We start from the raw sequence: 18,487 nt of genomic DNA on the forward strand, positions 1-18,487 counted from the left end.
TGCTTGAAAAGTACCGACGTAATCATCCAGATTTTCTGTCCAGTTGAGGAGGTTTAAGACTGGATCTGCAAACCCCTCACATTACCAAATAATCTGTCCCGAACATCAGTACCAACCAAGGTCCCAGACAAGATTTCTCCTACGAAATTGTCCCAAAACCCCTGTAGTCTCTGCATGGCTTTAGGTTTATAAATGTGATACGAACCCATCCAGCAACCTAACCTCCACACTCTTTTCTCTAGCAATACAACATGAACGTCACACTGCTTTCTGTGTTGGCAATGAACATTGGCACTAGATGCAAATTGTGTCCTGCAGTATCGTCCAATTTCAACGGAATTCCTTGGGACACTGGGCTGGTGTTTACAACATACTGGATAAACAGTTGAAGAACAACAGTGCCAAATACACAAAAATCCCAAATGGATAAAGAACGTGACTAAAGGAGTTGTTGTAAATCTACAGATAAAGGAAAGTTTGCTATTAAATTTATGTTTGGGGAATGGTGTTTGCTTGGTTTTTATGTGTACCTCTCAGTAACATTTGGCCCCAGGTACAAGCCCTACTCATCCATTCACAGTCATGCTTCTGTATACAACTAAATGCAGTATTTTTATATTCCTATATAATTCAATATTTGTAAAAATGAATGAAAGTAAATGAAATACAACACAGTATTTACTGAAGTATGTTATTTTCAGAAAGAAAATTCAGCATTTTGATTAAATATGTCTTGTACGAGAAATAAAATAAAATATGTCAATTTGTACGAGAACCTCAACTGAAAATAAATAAAATAAATGAAGAGAGAGCGAAAGCATGACCAAAAAAACACCAAATCTTGCCCCACCACCCCCTCTCACCTCCCATCCATCACAGACCCACTCCGGGACCCCTTGCAGTTTGCCTACAGAGCCAACAGATCTGTAGACAACGCAGTTAACATTGCCCTTCACTTCATCCTCCAGCACCTGGACTGCCCTGGGACCTACGCCAGGACCTCGTTTGTGGATTTCAGCTCTACTTTCAACACCATCATTGCGGCTCTGCTGCAGGACAAGTTCTCCCAGCTGAACATGCCTGACTCCGCCTGCAGGTGGATAACAGACTTCCTGATGGACAGGAAGCAGCACATGAAGATGGGAAAACATCTCTCTGACTCCAGGACCATCAGCACCGGTTCACCTCAAGGCTGGGTTCTTCCCCTCTGCTCTTCTCCCTGTACACCAACAGCTGCACCTCCAGTCACCAGTCCGTCAAGCTCCTGAAGTTTGCAGATGACACCACCTTCATTGGGCTCATCTCAGGTGGGGATGAGTCCGCCTACAGGTGGGAGATCTACCATCTGGTGACCTGGTGCTGCCAGAAAAGTCTGGAGCTCTACGCATTGACAGTGGAGATGGTCGTGGACTTTAGAAAGATCAAGGGCCGGCTGCAGCGTATCAGCGTATGAATCTTCCATCTCTTCAGGACATGTACACCTCCAGGACTCTGAGGAGTGCAAGAAAGATTGCAGCTGACCCCTCCCATCCCAGTCACAAACTATTTCAGTTATTCCCCTCTGGCAGCAGGCTGCGGTCCATCAGGACCAAAACCTCTCCCCACAAAAACAGCTTCTACCGTTCTGCTGCTAGCCTAATTAACAAGGCCCGATCCCTCACTGACACTTTCCCCTTCCCTCTCAAATACTGTATATCTTTGCACATGTAAATATTATCTAATTTCACATCATTGTACATACCCGGTATATTGCACATATTTGTTGTGTAAGTAGTAAGTACATATTTGTAAGTGTTAATCGTTATATTTTGTCACTCAATATTCATATATTTCTACATTTATTTATGCCAACTGTATGTTTGTCTTTGTTTGTCTACATGTAGCACCTTATCTCCAAATCAAATTCCTCATACGTGTAAAATCTACATGGCAATAAAAGCTTTTCTGATTCTGATTCTCACACACACACGGACCCTCATCATTTCTCTTGCGACTGTAAAATCTTCCTGTCAGTATCACTGTCATAATTGGTGATACAGTCCCCCTTGGAACTTTCTTAAATCAAGACCTCTGTCATTGTTACGAATAAACATTGGTGGTGACTCGCTTTGCTCTTCAAAAAAGATGAAACAGCTGCTCTTACTCACACCGGTTCTCCCTGGGTGACACTGACGCACATACTGCACTGTGCAATAACTATTGAAATGACATTTTACTCATTCAGCAGCTGAAATCTAGAGGCATACAGCCCCCCAAAAAAAAAACAATCAGTGAAGACAAACAATGTAATCCAGGCTTTATGCACCAGTGTGTCGTGTGAGCAGAGCATGTGTGGGTGTTTGCATTTGTGTCAGGTGTGTGTGCATTCGTGAGCAGAGAAACATGGGAAAAGAGGGCATAAAAAGAAAGCAATGTGGAAGGGGAGAGAGATGGGGTGTTGTTTGTGAGATACTGTTTGTTTTCAAGGCCTCCTCCAGCTCTATCTTTGTCTCAACTTTACCTCTCAAAGGAAGGTGTGGTAGAAAGGCACCCAAAACAGAGGCAGAAGAGAGGATGATAACTGAGGTCACACTCCACGTAATGTTGTGGGACAAATACGTCCCACTGAAAGACAACCTTAATAACTCCACTCATGTTTTATTTTCCCTTTCAGCCTCCAGGAAGCTGCGGGGAATTAATCAGGATAGTGCTGAGCTACCTGCAACCACGCTGGCCAGCTGCTGTGTCCGGGTGAGGGGGTTGACACGGCGTGCCTCCACAATGGCTGAAGCTATTTTCCTGGAGTGTCTTTCTTCCCCATATGCAGTGAGGATGGATGCAAGAGCCTGTTGATCTAAGGTATTCACAACGTCAGCGGCGCAGGGCATGTCGGGGTACCTACGCACAAAGACAAGCCCAATTAAGCTGCTTGACGTCACGTCCTTGCTGACAGTGGCGAATTCTGACAACTCTGAGATACAGCTGAAAGCCTTTCATGGCTGACAGTGATGAATAGAATGAAGGTGAGGGAATGAAGTAAGAAATGCAGCTTGTGCAATTGCTTATAATGAGGTTATCTTAGCTTTTTGCTTTGCACATTATGCTGACATTGTAAAGTGATACATAACTACTTCTGAAAACATTCAAGAAACATTCAATTGCAATACATACAGTATGTAAGGTACAAACATACATAAATATAATGTATGTTGTATACGATATATATATATATATATATATATATATATATATATATACACACATATATATGGTACATATACATACATATATAGTGTATATATATATATATATATATATATATATATATATATATATATATATATATATATATATATACATATACACACACATATATGGTACATATACATACATATATAGTGTATATACATGGTATATATGCACACACAAATTAAAATTAGCAACAGGATTTTGTTTTCTTTTTATAGTTACAAAAAATTTACTTTACTTATTTTTGTACACTTACTGCCAATATAAGTTATAGACATATATTTGCTTAAAATGTATTTTAACATTTAGTTTTCACACATTATGATATGATAAACTTTTTATTTTTTTACTGTAAATCCATGATTAGGAAATTATAACACTGTTTTTCATGTTCATGGTTTTGATTTGTGTCAAACTCTCATTTTGTATACCCAATCATGCATCCGAAATCTGAAAGAGCTTCTGTAGCAATATAATGTCACTCTTCCTTTCCCTTTGCTACTAGGAAAGGACAGTTTTATTGATGCGACCACAAGAGGTCGCTTGTCAGGAAAGCACTTTGTTTTAATTGACAACGATATTGATTGTTTTAAATTTTTTAGATTAGTTTCAGAAATAGGAATTTTCACGTTTCACTATACAATTTCAATGATCAACATGCTCACTTATGTTATTGGTAGCCCAATTTGGCCATGCCCCTTCTTTACATTACTGCTTGAATGAGTACTGAAGCAATTTCAAGTCTCTCATCATCTGGCACCTCCTAACATTTGCTGGGGAAAAAAAGTCTTGTGTTTTTTGTGTTCAGTTATGTTAATGCAGCATTACTAATCAAACTGAGATCTATCAGCCTTTCAGACATTCTGTATGTTGCAGATCTCTTACCTCTCTCCATCCATTCTCATATCCAAGGGCCCATCCTTGCTGATGGAGAAGCCTCGCTCTGCCTCATCCATCTGCATGGAGGAGCAGCCAGCATCCAACAGGACAGCATCAACGCTGCCTGGCTTGATGTTCATGTTAGACAGGAGGGTTTCAAGCTCGCTGAATCGGCCAAGCAATGGTTTCACACGACCACTGAAGCAAGCATTAGGAAAAGAGCAATTAGACATTTGCATATTAAAACCTCAAACTCCATTTGGGAACTGCGTCTTGTCATCAGAAAAAAAGTATCAGGGGATTGTTATACCACATACCTTTTCTCTTGTAACACAGAAGTCACTTACCGGCATGCATTGCTCTGCTGCTATTAGCTAGTTAGCTCACTTAGCAGGCCCTATTGGCTGACTCTACGTGGACTGGGAGCTCAGGGTACCAGGGGAGTGTTAGTGTTGGTTATACCACCAGCACTGGAGCTTTTGACCAAAGGGAGGATGAGGTTTTCAGGTTCGGGGTGAGGTGACCCTTGTATGATGTTTTACTGTGTTGAAATAAATGAACACAATGTTCAGTTTCCTTGCTGCTTGTCTGACAGATTCATAATCATTACAGCTTGTCGTTAACAGGTGGCTCGCTTTGCGCCCCTGTAAAATTTATATTTTTATCATTTATATCATTACAGTTTGGAACTTCTCTGTAATGTAGCACAGTGTTAACAATGTTACTTATATATTATTTCGCAGCACTGGAACTCAAACTATTTTCTGATGCCCTCAAAAAAATATATAAATATTTCAATTAATATCATAAACATGCAACGACTAGTCGACTACAAAACTCTAGTAAAACTAATAGTTACATGATATACTTATACTTATAATAACGCTTTAAAATCATAAGACAATCTATTCGTCTAACCCAAGTGTTGATGTAAATAACTGTGCACTTATTCACATCAACACTTGGGTCAGGCAACATCCGATCTAAAGGGGGGACTAATTTTGAACTTTACCGTCCTCATTGCCTTTCCATCTCTTGCCACTGATTGTCTAACCGTGCTCCTCGGGAGGGATATAGCGCTTCTGGTATCTAGATTTGTTTTCCTAACTTCTGTCTTTGTGTTCAACAATCTATTTGTAAAGAAAAAAAAGAACACTTCAATTAATCTTATTTGGAAAAACTAGTGCCATCATTTAAAAAAAAAGCTTTAGCAGGTCCAAGAGGTGAAGGTGGCTTAGAGATATTATATACTTTATGGATGTGAATTATACCTTTAATTTAAAACTGGATAAATGTAGGAGTACAAGTTCAAGTTCAAGACCAAGACCTTTATTTGTCCCCGAGGGGCAATTAGTTTTGCTGCAGTAGCAAAGAAGTTGACACACAGTACATGAGTACAAAGACGACAATACTAATATTTTTTTTTTAAATGGGAGGGCTACATTTCTTCTACTTACTAACAATGAAATGGATGTCTGATTTGTTTTGTCATGTCACCTATGTTCCATGTGACATGTTCTAAATAAAGTTTGAGGGTTAAAAAAAACAAACAAACAAAACAATATGCCGCTTCTCATAGAAAATGAATAGGAGTCTTCACTTCACCCAACCTATGGATTTCTACTCTTAGTTACACACATTCACACCTGGAACCTGCCCAGTACAACCACAGTCGGATTTGCTGGCCCACTGAGGAGCTCCACTGGAGCAGTTTGAGGGTTATGAGCTGTTCTCAAGGGCACCTTAGTCTGTGCAATGACTAAGGTAATGAGGCAGTGGCAAGAATTGGGAATGCTAAGGAAAGTCCCCTCTTAAATTTATGGGAAATATTGACTGTTTTCAATATTTTACGTTTACAGCGTCATACAATTTAGACGAACACCCACACTCAGCATCAGGAAAGTCAATGTTATTTTAGGGAGATATTTTGTGGGGAGACCATGTGAGATCTCCAATTCAGTAGCTTTCCAGTCAACCTTTTATAACCAAATCAGGTATTTTCTTGGGAGCCGGATGTCTAAGCTAGCCTACTGAGAGGCTTATCACTAACAGAGCAAGACCCTGTATTCTCAGTCACTTCCTCATGCACGAGTGGTGACATCCTCCAGCCACATTTACAGTATGCATTTTTCATGTGACCTTTTATCATTGTGTGAACAAAGATGATGGCAGAAGAGAGCAACAGGAGTTAGCATCTATACATTGGGAGCCAAAGGTCTCATGCAGTCTTTTCCAGACATGAAAACATGTTTCTAAATGTCTAAATTACAATCATCTCATTTTATCACAGATGTACGAAAGCTAAGCAGCTCAAATTGACTACGCCGTCCTTATATAGAACTCAATGTGTAATCAGTCTGAGGGTAACAAGCATTTTTTTAATGTATCAATATGTGACCTACCAACATGGGATCTCATAATGACCTCTGGTGAGTCATATGTGAGTGCTAAAATGACACTGGGAAAAGAAAAAACATTTTCTGATGCTTTTAGTATCCTGCGTCATTCACTCATTTAATGGCATTCATTTTCAGTTTGCCATTCATTAAAGATGATACATTTGTAAGCTTCGCAAAACTAAATATGTTTCTGTTTACATTCTGCAGACTGTATTCATGATGGAACAGGTTTAAATGTTTGGAAGAGAGGAGTAAGTGCTTTAATAAAACTGTGTAGTCAATTTTCTCAATTTTAACTGTTTACTTATCATACATTTTTTCTTCAAAAAACACAAAAACAATCAACGTGGTAACACAATAAACAAATAGGTTAAGCACTATAACTATGACGAGGACAGAGCTGACTTATTAATATTTCTCTATTACATCAATGGCTCTAACAACTTTAGTAAGTAACAGTGCCTGAATTTGTTTTAACCCTCGCGTTAACATTAGCTAGCACTGGATGGCTATGGGGATCTGGTAGGCTTCGTCCTCTGCTTATATGTATGCAATGCAATTTTTCAAATGCTTCATCTAATGCCTCACCCATATTTGAAGCAACTAGCAACCTGTGCAAATAGTTGAGTCACTGCTCTCAACACATGAATCTCCATCTGGAGAATGCTTGTTGATTTGACTATATGCCTACCATGTGTAAGCTAGACCACAATAGCCACTTCCCGCTCATTACACGAAATACTGTTAATTCTCTCTGCCTCCACATTTTTCAGGACTACTGGTGCACCGCGATATAAGTTTTAGTCCAGGTGTCTGTAAAGCTAGTTGCAAGAATGAGTCAGAATGGCTGTAGACAGGAGCCCTGTAAAGGCAAAGTATTTATTGCCATTAGCTTACAAGTATCTGTTGCTCCACTATATTTTATTTAAGTTCAGTTTATTTGTAGTAAAGCAGCACCAATTATAGTTTGAAGTTTAAAAAAAAAAAAAGAAAATTGTATTGCATTAAGAACATACTTATTTTCTTGACAAGATAATGAAGGTTTGTTTGTAAGCGAACCGCATTGATTCCAATAAGCAGCATCAGTATTGATAAAATAAAGGTATCGATATCCTTCCATTCTCAGATATTTTACTAAATTTGAAACCTTTATGTACACAGCATTGACACCACCTTTCTCGACATTAACTATGGGCATTCAGGGAAAGAACACAAATTGGCAGGTCCTTTATTTCAAAACCCACTGAAGACAAAATGGCAAGGGAGCATCTCACCCACGCTGCCAGGGCCTTCCTTTACTTGTTATTCACTATCCTGCACAGATTGATTTGTTGAAAAATCTATAGTAAAGGCTTTGTTGTTCTCTCCCATCACCTGCGCAATCCCTTTCTGTTACTGCCTCCTCAGTAGCACTCTACCCACCATCTCCAATTTCGAAATTTTGTTCATTATTTAAAGTTGCAGTATGAACAGTCGTTTTGGTGAGAGTTTACAAAACTCTCATTGGTTTTATAACATTTTAGTCATTCTGGATTCAGTCAGTTGGGGGTCAAGCAGTATTGTGCTAAAGATGATTTTGTTGTTGCCTCAAAGCTAGTCGCTAACTTTGTCTGCAGTTTGGGGCTGCAAAGATAGCACACAATAAGTTTATCAGAGCTTTTTTTAAGGTGAGATGAACCAAAACCATAAATCTGCAAACATAAAACAAGTTGCTAAAAGAGCCATTCTGTAGAGCTGCAGATTTAATGCTGAAACACACTTCTCCGGGCTACACGTACGCAAACATTGGGTGTTTCTTTTATACTTGTATGTACAACTTATATAACATGTAAAAGAAAATTTGTTGTTGTTTTTAACCTGCCTCCTGATGGGAGTTGGATCAACCAATCAGCTTGCTTGGTGCGCAGTTCTTCACTATGCAGTGATTAGATTTGGGAGGTGTGCACATTGGCTCCTCTGAGATCCCTACAGTTAGCAGCAACATCTACGTTCACAGAGGTGTTTCGCATGTCTTCACAGAAGATAATTCCAGGTAATTCCAGCTTTGGGTGATTATTTTATTATATCTTTACAGAGTTATCTTGTACTTCATCCTCAAATAAATGCAAGCACAAATTATACATTCATTTTATTATTCTCATACAGGTAGAAGACGATTTGTGCTTCCAAATTATTGCGGTAGACTTTTTCTTACAAAAGCTACAAACTCAAACTTTCCATTGTATTTTCCTGTTTGGTTAGAAAGTGACCTTCAACATGACCAATTAGCTTAACTGCAAGATATGTTTCATATTGTATTTCAGTGGAGTAAGAACCTGAATATAGTGCACCCTTTTCTATTTATTCAACCAAGAGTCGATTTTAGATTGATTAAAAACATTAACAGTAGTAAGTATATTACATTGATATATACAATATATTGACATTTTCAGTAATAGCAAAAAAGATGCCTATGCACTTATATGCTAAATGCATGTAATTCAGAATGTTGATAGTTATTTTAAATAAATACATTCAACACTGATCTTGTGAAGGCATTATCAGAGGTAGAGCATGGCCACAGGGAGAGGAGAGAGGGGACAGAGTTCCACTGACTGGTAGGCAGTGCCCGCTGTGAAGCCACAAGCTTTCCAATGAATGTTACACAAGTTAGGGCTGCATAACACAAATGCTGAATTCGTCATTTTATTAGTCTTGAGGAATAGAAAGAATGTGAGCTGGTCTATGTAGAGTACCTTCTCTGCGTAACTGCAGACAAGACACATTTTTGTGGTGCTGTCAGCACCAGCCAGCAGTCTAACTGGAGGTTTGAGAGGAGCGAGTTTAGCTTCAGACTGAGCGGGACCTCATACCTTTATTTGAGGGCAGTTATGGGAGGGTTTATGGTAAGTATTGCTACCCTACATAAAGAAGCAGTTTCCAACCATGCCCAGTTAATAGGCATGAATTGGAAAAGGTGAAAATGAGTAGACTGGTACAAACTCAACATTCGAATACAAAAGAGACTCCCGCCCTATTATTATATTTGTATAAATCACGTCTTACACGAATAACCATTTGAAATCTATAATAAATTTTCCTTTGAAGTCACACAGTCAGTCTTGTAATAGCTAGCCACTTTACAATATGGAAAGCTCTATCACGCAAAAATTACATCTACTTTTTAATTATTGGAAATAAAAATTCTGAAGTCTGTGTGTCCACCCACACGCAGGCGATGAACATACCTTCCACTACGCGCTGCAACTTCTTCTACATGTTTTTGTAAGCCACTAAAGGATTTAAAAATATGCAAAACAGTTACATAACATTTCTAAATTATTAACTTCTTTATGTGGCTTAGACACAGAGTTGGAAATATAAATGCCTTATGTAAGGTCTTATATTATTAAAGAGGACAAGTTTCAGTGGTGTATGTACTGAGGTCCAAGTGTGGGCTCATAATTGCTTAAGAGATTGGAGCTTTTTATAGTCATAGCACCCCGCAACATTGACATCATGCAAATTTTTGTTATTCTGGCATCTCACTGGATCAACCTTATACTTAATATGAGTTTTATCAAATCTTACTGACAGTCCAAAGCTTTGCAGATTGAATCACAGGGTATGTGATATGCCGTTGACAAAGATTTAGAGCCATTGCTGTTGATATAAATATAAGTCAATGGTGAAGTGAACTTACCTCAATTTTAACTAAAAAAAAAGTAAAAGAAAGACAATGTTAGTGCATTCCCATTTCAGCTATGCCATCCTTGTTTAGTGAAAAAAATATGTGCCAGGTAAAGGTTGAGAGCTTCAAATCCAACTGACACTTTTTAGCCACACTAGCAGTGATGGCAATTGGCGCTCAGTGTGCCATTGTTGTTAACCATAATGATATTATATTATATGTAACTATTATTGTTACAATTTCAAAATTACTTGAAAAGTCTTTTATGTATCGCCAAGAAATTTGGCACCAATATTCAGGATGAATCCTAATGACTTTAGTGATCTTCAACTAGGGGATGGATTGCTTGTTAAACACATTCATGTTCCCCTCAGAATAAACTGTAATAAATTTGGTGATATCTTAACATCTCATATAGCACCATCACCAGGTCAAAATAAAATAAAAAATAAACATTTCAGTGCTTTGGTTTATGATTCAGTACTAATGACATTCCCATTATCCTCAGCTGTACTGTGTTCAGTGAATAGCCAACTCCCAAGGTGCGAACAGACAGATTTGAATGCAGGGAATTTTTTGCACTGCGTGTTAATTTGCTCAGAACAGCTAATAAAGCGGCTGTACAGACGTTAACTGTAAGCTAACTAGAAACAGCCGGACCAAGGAGTTTGTCTGTGTGAGCGTTTGCTTTCAGCTAAGCCTCTGACTGACCTTAAAACTCTATGAATGAGCACACTTCAGTGAAGAAAAACACAAAATGAAAGGAGTTCTGTCATATTTTTGTAAATCTATCTACATTTACTTCATTTTGAAAGAAGCTTTCTTTTTCAAGAGTGCTCTTATGTGCTTTAGTTCTGCATCAGTGGCAAAAAGTGCTACTGTATGTTGTTCCTCAATACACAGAGATGCCTAGAAATATATCAACTAGGGCTGTGCAAAATGACAACATATATATGTATATACTGTAGCAAAACGTCTATTGTTTAAAATTATGCTCTATCATTTATTTCATTGTGTCGCCAACACCACACTTTACAAGGGTATGACGCTTTGCACTGCGGTGAAGTTAGTTTTAGTTGGATATTTGACAGACATCTGCAGACAATTCAACGTAAAACTAATATCTAACTTGAAACTAAATTCAATGTGGTCCGTTCTCCCACACTTGCCGGTGTTGCAGGGAAGAAATTTGCATTAGGAATAAACAAACGTGGAGAGTAAAGTTTACTTTTAACTGGATAATACTCAACAGGTGGAATCAGACCATGCAAAAAAACGAGGAGCTCATACCAAAGAGAGAATTCTGTTGTATGGACGAGCCACACAACACTACTCCAGTCGTTTCAGCCATGATGTGTGTGTGTCAGCCCACAGACATTCAGCTTACTCTATTAGTTCACTAAAACATGCTGTTATTGTGATGTTAGCAGTAGCAGCAGGAGAGTTGTATCGCTGTCTGGAGCAGTTGTGCTGCTCTCGTCCTCTAATAATAGCTCTGTAGCAGCAAGTAGTGACAGTTTGCTAACAAACAACCTAGCTAACGTTAAATGGTTACAGTACTTGCTGTGTCGTTCACTCTATATCATGGTATTTGTCATAGTGTTGGAATTCTCCAGAATAGCAGAGAAAAATCATGAGTTCATAATATTTCATTGAATTTACAAAAAAATTTCTATATTGGGATATATATCGTTATTGAGATATAAAATGACGTATATCGGGGATATGACATTTTAGTCATATTGCACAGCCCCTAATATCAACAATTGTTGAATTGTTGCTTTTCAACTGTGCAGAGTCAAAGAGTGCACAAAATGGTCTATACACACTGGCAAAATAGTTTATAGTAGGGTAGAATGTCCTTATAAGACAATGAAGACATTTTGACAAAAATTTCTTAGCAAAATGTCACTTAATGGAAATTTCAGTCACTGCCTCTAAAAAACTTCTAGTAGGAGATTATTTTTGTCAAACCACTATTTGACTACACTTTAGTATTTTCTCACAAACCACCGCATCATTAAAGATTTCCTTGCATTCACTTGTTCTTTACCATCTGGAATAAGAGTACACTCAGTGAGGACATCATGAACGTTCAAAGCAGCCTCAGTTTGAGCGCATGCTTGTTCAACACGATGCTGCCTCTTCACAAATCAAGCCTGAAATATTCCCTTGTGTTGACCTGCTCAGTTCCTTTACCTGCGTCACTGAAGCCTAAGACAAGATGCTGATTGATTGCTTTCAGCAGGGGAGCAGTGATGAAAATATCTACAGTCCAGTGAAGAAAAAGAGGCTACAAACACAGGACGAACACACACAGGCTAGTCCTTAAAGATGCATTTTTTTCTAAATGTCCATTTGTGCTACCTTAGTTGACCTAAGGAAGGTTATAAAAACTTTGTGACTTATTTATTTAGTATTAAAGTTACAAGAACTGTGAATTGGTACCTGAATGACTGTTAACTTGTGGGTGGCCTTGCCATCTTCTCCTCAAAATGTCATCAATTACTGTTATTACTGTTACTTCCCAGCTGCTTTAATTTCATCATCTATATTTCCTGCTTAAAAAGCTTGTTTTTGGACAGCTAGAAAATTTTGCATCACAGATGAGGAAAGTTTCCAAATATGGAAATCTGCACTTCCCTGATGCCCTAGTTGTCTATGACGTGTGACTGATTGATTGAGGTTATTAATAAACTAGTTAGAATTGAGAGAATGGCAGACTTGAGTGTTGTACTGAACAATGCAAAGACTGCCACACTTGGCTTGGTTTCGTCACCGTCCAAAATCCAACCAAGTAATTCTGCATGAAGAAGAGTATGAATGTTTTTACGCAGTGTGCAGTTTAGCCAGGACTCAACACAAAACTAACTGGGCTTGTAGCTCACAAGATACAAAATACATTTATTCGTCATTTTATAACAGTTGTATAATAAGATTAAGTTTGTAGTTCCCTTCATGCTACTCATAAAGCAAGCGTATAATATAATAAAATATAAAACTATAAACAGAAATAAACAATGTTCTATGGTTCAGTGCTGAGGATGAATTTCAGAATATCACAGCCTGGGGGAAGAAGCTGCTCTTTAGTCTGGTGGTATGACAGAAGATAGGTCTATACATCTTGCAAGACGGCAGCAGGGTGAACAGGCTGTGGCTGGATTCTGTGGTATCGTTTAGTATCTTTTGGGCCCTAGGTAGGCACCTCACTTCACCGATATCACTGATGCTCGGTAGACAGGTACCAATGATCTTCTGAGCAGTTTTGAGAAGATTTCCTCCCGCTATAAAGTCTCATCATTGTTTGAAATTTGGCCGATGATGGTGGTTTCAGCAACAGTTCTCCATGTATGGGGTTGCAGTCGTGGGTGTACAACGTTAGTCCCAGTGTTGAGCACTAGAGTGAAGGAGGTACAACCGCCACTCCGAACTATCTGGGGTCTGTTTGTGAGGAAGTCAAATATCCAGTTGCAGAGTGTTGTGCTCAAGAAATACACTGATTTTGTTAAGCCCTTTAAGGGGTGGTTGTGTTGGTGTTGGTAACGATGGATTCCTCTGGTACCTTTACTACTTTACGACTATGTAATAGTCCATGTTTTGCACTAATAATTTCAGCCACATGGATTTCCTGATGCTGCATTGTTGTCACATTATTTACATGGGCTTTTTGAAACAGTCGACCAATCAGAGCTTAATTGGTGGCATGTTCAGATCGACTTCAGCCTTGAGTAAAAAACACAGGCCTTTCACTCATTTGAATGAAGCCAGTCCATCAACGCAGCAGGGGAGCCTACGGGAAGGACTCTGGGAAATAGTCGTCTGGCAAAAAGGCTGCAGTAGGCCACAGTCCTTCTAGACAAGTCATGCCACTCTGCCGCCATCTTGGCAACGCCTCTGGGCAGCTATTTTGGACTAATAAGACCAGGCTCCTATCTTAATGAATGGGGTGAGAGTCAGAACTGCACTTTCACTGGTCACCAGGACATAAAAACTAAATGACTAGAATCTGCAGTAAAATCTGTTAAAAAAGGCTGAAAAAGTTTGACGACTTTGCCCCAAAATAAGGTTTAAAAGGCGTTTTTTCCGACCGTTTATACCTCTACTACACATGCGTCACCACTTCCGCGCATGTGCATTTGAAGTGAAGCAGACCCTTACGTCAGTGGAACCACACGATTGGCTGAAATATGTTTCACGCTTTGGCTGTTAAAACACATACGATTGGCTTTCTAGTAGGAGGGGCGGGATAACTGCCATCTTTGCCGTTATGGGCTTTCCCCATAGAGTTGTATTGAGGATGCAACTGAGTGGCGTGTCTCTTCTAAAATGTCTCTGCGTAGGCTCAGGCTCACACCCCTTGTTGACTACTTTGTAATGTGTTTACCTCACTATTGTCATGACGAAAGATAAAGTATTTGCCCCTGTGATAACCTTCTAAAGTTAAATCCTTTCTGTGAGTATTAAAAACCTTTGTGTAGTGTTTTGGCATCTGATAAGCCTTTATATGTATCAATCTGTTAACCCAACTGCACTTCCTGGATCATATTTCATGTCTCACCGGTTGGCTTTTCAATAATGCTTGCTGCCTTTTGAGATTTATAACATTTATTGTGAGCACAACTACTGCGTCTCTTCAAGCCCAGGGAAGTCATAGCAACAACAAGAATGGTATATAGTAAGGAGTATAGTGAGGCTCATCCCATTAAAGACATGGTTGAATAACGTTGAGAGAACAGAGGGGTTACTTTTCAATAAAATTTAGGAGGTGAAATTATTCTCTGTTTGATAAAACTGGGTTCAGACTCACACCAACATTCAACAGTTTGCATTGAGGTTATAGTTTCCTCAAACCATGGGAGTACAGATGAGAGAGAAAATCCTCTAACCTTGTTGTGCGAATGCACTGCGTAGGTTGCCAGGGTCTTTTACTCAGGCTTCCAACAATATTGGTTAATTGCTAGATTTCTCTAGCTTCTCTCAACTTGCATCACGAGTAGGCGTGGAAGACTTTACAGCGGGGGTATATTGTTGCTGACAGAATACAGCGTTCTCATTCTCTCTCTCTCTTAATTGTCATTCCCTGCTCACAGGCACATTGCTCTGGCAGATTCCCCTGAGAGAGGTTTCCCCAGAATCTACGTAAAAGGATTCCTTCCCACGCCATGGTCTTAGGAACATCTCATTTTCATCCTCCCGCGCCTTGCTCATGCACACACACACTCCCTCTCACCCTGGCATTGTGTCCTCGTGTCTCCCTGTTCTCTCACTCTCATGTTTTAATTTTCTCTTCCGTTTTTTTCTCTCTCCACTTCTTAACTTCTCTAGGCTTCTCTGTACTCCCCCCCCCTTATTTCTTATAGATCCTCCGTGGGAGGCAGCATCTCCCTCACACTGCAGGCGTGGGCCCTTACTCTGACAAATGACATGCCGGGCCCACCAGCTTTGCGTGGGGGGAGAAAAGCTTTAAGTTAGGAAGGAGGAATGGATTTGATTGGATGGTGAAACTCAGGGGCTGTATCTTGGCGAGCAGTATTTGATCGGGCTCAGGCAAGAAGTGAGAAATACTGGGAGAACTGCAATGCTATATCACACACACAGTATGTTTTAAGAAACAATGACCACAAACTAAATACTGCTCAAAATGGTCAAGCTGTCAGATGTAATTATAAAAATGTATGGCAAAAAAACATGGCAGTGTATCAACAGTTTTCTAGGCAGCTTAACATAAGCTTTAACTTGTGTTTTGGTCTAGTTGATATAAACAATAAATAAATAAATAATAAATCACTATACAATGAATCAATAAATCAATAAATCACTTACGAGTGTTCCTTGGCTAACTGCTCAGCCAGTAAAATTGCTGTAGGATCTCGGTCTAAGGCCAGGACTGTGACTTCAGGAACCGTATTCAGTATTGCTTTGGTATGACCACCACCTCCAAATGTCATGTCCAGGACCACCTACATGCGAGAAAGAAAGAGAACAACACATTCTCCTCACACCAGGACTCCATATATTGAAATAATCATCAACACATTACCATTACAATGTTAATTCTTCATTTATGTTTAAGTGTTATTTTAAATCAGATTTTTCTGAATCTGTCTTATCTCAGGGTACTTATGTGTCTATGTCTATATTAAAACTGAAATTAATTCAAAATGACAGATATGGTAGACTCCCTCAATATACAGTCCCCTCCAAAAGTATTGGAATGGTAAGGCAAATTCCTTTGTTTTTGTTGTTCACTGAAGACATTTGGGCTTAAGATCAAAAGATTAGTATGAGACAAGAGTTCAGAATTACAGCTTTTATTTCATGGTATTCACAGGTAGATGTGTAGATGTGTTAGAACAACTTAGGACACATCATTATTTGTATTAGACCACAGCATTCTTAAGTGAGCAAAAGTAATGGAACAAATAATTTTAAAGTAAATAACATTTAATATTTGGTGGCATAATCCTTGCTTGCAGTAAACTGCCTCAAGCCCGTGACCCTTCGTTGACATTACCACCACCATGCTTCACAGATGAGCTTGTATGCTTCGGATCATAAGCAGTTCCTTTCTTTCTTCACACTTTGGCCTTTTGATCACTTTGGTAGAGATTAATCTTGGTCTCATCAGTCCGTAAGATTGTGTTCAAGAACTTTTGTGGCTCATCTCTGTACTTCTTTGCAAATTTCCTTCGATTCTTACTGCTGATGAGTGGTTTGCATCTTGTGGTGCGGCCTCTATATTTCTGCTCTCTGAGTCTTCTCCGTGGATTGTGATACCTTCACCCCTGCAGTGTGGGGTGATGGGGTGATGCGTTGGTGATGTCACTTACTGATGTTTTGGGTGTTTTCTTCACAGCTCTCACGATATTTCTGTCATCAACTACTGTTGTTTTCCTTGGCCGACCTGTTGGACGTCTGTTGCTCAGTACACCAGTAGTTTCTTTCTTTTTCAGGACATTCCAAATTGTTGTGCTTGCTATGCCCAGTGTTTGTCCAATGGCTCTGGTCAATTTTCCTTCTTTTCTCAGCTTGACGACTTGCTTTTCTCCCATAGACAGCTCTCTGGTCTTCATGTTGGTTTATCCTCTTTTTTAGGAAATGCAGTCTTTATAGGTTTGAACCTAGGATGAAAACTTAGACAAGTCTAGCTATTTAATGTTTGGACAGTCAACCTAAAAGGCAACACCTGGGCAACAAGAAACATCTGTCAGTCACATGTTCCAATAGTTTTGCTCACTTCAAAAATGGGTGGGTTCAAACAAAGAGTGGTGTGTCCTGAGTTGTTTAAATGAAAGCAAAAATTCTGAACTCTTGTCTCATACTCATCTTTTGATCTTAAACCCAAATGTCTTCAGTGAACAACAAAAACAAAGGAATTTGCCTTATCATTCCAATACTTTTGGAGGGGACTGTATATAGATTGAACTGATGAAGAGGGTTGTCTTTGTACTTAATAGAAAAAGTGTGATGGTCATTATCAAGTATAAATCCTCAGTGCCTTGCCTATTGCTTCCAAGCTAATACCATAAAAAGTCATGTCACTGATGTCTGGACAGCTCTTAACGCAAAAAACTATTTAATCAACATATATTATTATAATATTCAGTGAGGCAGCATTAGTTTAGTCTGTGGGAACTTGATAATTAGAGGGTCACCGTTTCAAGTCCAGTATGGACCACTGCCAAAGATGCCCCTGAGCAAGGCCCTGAACCCCAAACTACTCACCGGGCACTGCACCATAGCTGCCCACTGCTCCTAATTAGGATGGGTTAAATTTTGCATGCGTGTAGAATTGTATGTGACAATAAAGTTGAGTATTATTACTGGTGTTGTCATAACAGAAAATCCTCTATGAGAGGCAAACAGTAAGGTTAAAAATCCTCTACAAGTTATATTTATGTTGTTATTTTGTTCTGCTCTTTGCATTTTAAAAGGCTGTGATAGATTAAAAATATATTGTGGGAACAGTTCATTTGAAGAAAAAAACAAAACAACATACTGACACAAGATAAACATGACAGGGCCAGCACTTATTTAATCAGGCCCTACCTTATTCAGTACACCACCCAGCTTCTGGTACAGGCCATGGTTATCTCTCACCTCGACTATTGCAATGCCCTCCTAGTGGGTCTTCCAGTTTGTGCGGTGAAACCTCTACAAATGGTTCAGCACGTGGCAGCGCGTCTGGTTTTCAATCAACCCAAAAGGAATCATGTTACTCCATTACTCAGCTACTGCCACTGGCTACCCATGGCCGAATCGAATTCAAGTCACTAATACTTGCATACAGAGTGACTACTGGGTCCGCACC

The 18,487-nt window shown here is 39.2% G+C and overlaps 1 protein-coding gene across 1 annotated transcript; it reads right to left on the reverse strand.

The window, feature by feature from the left end:
• Nucleotides 1–1,258: 1,258 nt before the first annotated feature.
• On the reverse strand, nucleotides 1,259–16,157 carry LOC119885086 (12S rRNA N4-methylcytidine methyltransferase-like). The gene is made up of 3 exons (XM_038695324.1): nucleotides 16,000–16,157; nucleotides 4,114–4,305; nucleotides 1,259–2,877 (listed from the first exon to the last, which is right to left on the reverse strand). The coding sequence occupies exons 1-3, from the start codon at nucleotides 16,122–16,124 to the stop codon at nucleotides 2,679–2,681; spliced, it is 516 nt and encodes a 171-aa protein (XP_038551252.1). The 5' UTR covers nucleotides 16,125–16,157; the 3' UTR covers nucleotides 1,259–2,678.
• Between the last annotated feature and the right edge of the window lie 2,330 nt (nucleotides 16,158–18,487).

This window comes from Micropterus salmoides, unplaced genomic scaffold (assembly GCF_014851395.1).
Source record: "Micropterus salmoides isolate LMB-PRFRI ecotype aquatic unplaced genomic scaffold, ASM1485139v1 Ms_hic_scaffold_3910, whole genome shotgun sequence".
Classification (NCBI taxonomy): Eukaryota; Metazoa; Chordata; class Actinopteri; order Centrarchiformes; family Centrarchidae; genus Micropterus; species Micropterus salmoides.

Excerpts from the sequence above, each read along its gene's own strand:
- LOC119885086 (XM_038695324.1), bottom strand. The coding sequence starts at position 16,124 with ATGACATTTGGAGGTGGTGGTCATACCAAAGCAATACTGAATACGGTT. Across the intron at positions 4,306-15,999 it reads CAGTTAGCCAAGGAACACTC|TGGTCGTGTGAAACCATTGC; the intron begins GTAAGTGATTTA and ends TGCTTGCTTCAG. Across the intron at positions 2,878-4,113 it reads ATGAGAATGGATGGAGAGAG|GTACCCCGACATGCCCTGCG; the intron begins GTAAGAGATCTG and ends CTTTGTGCGTAG.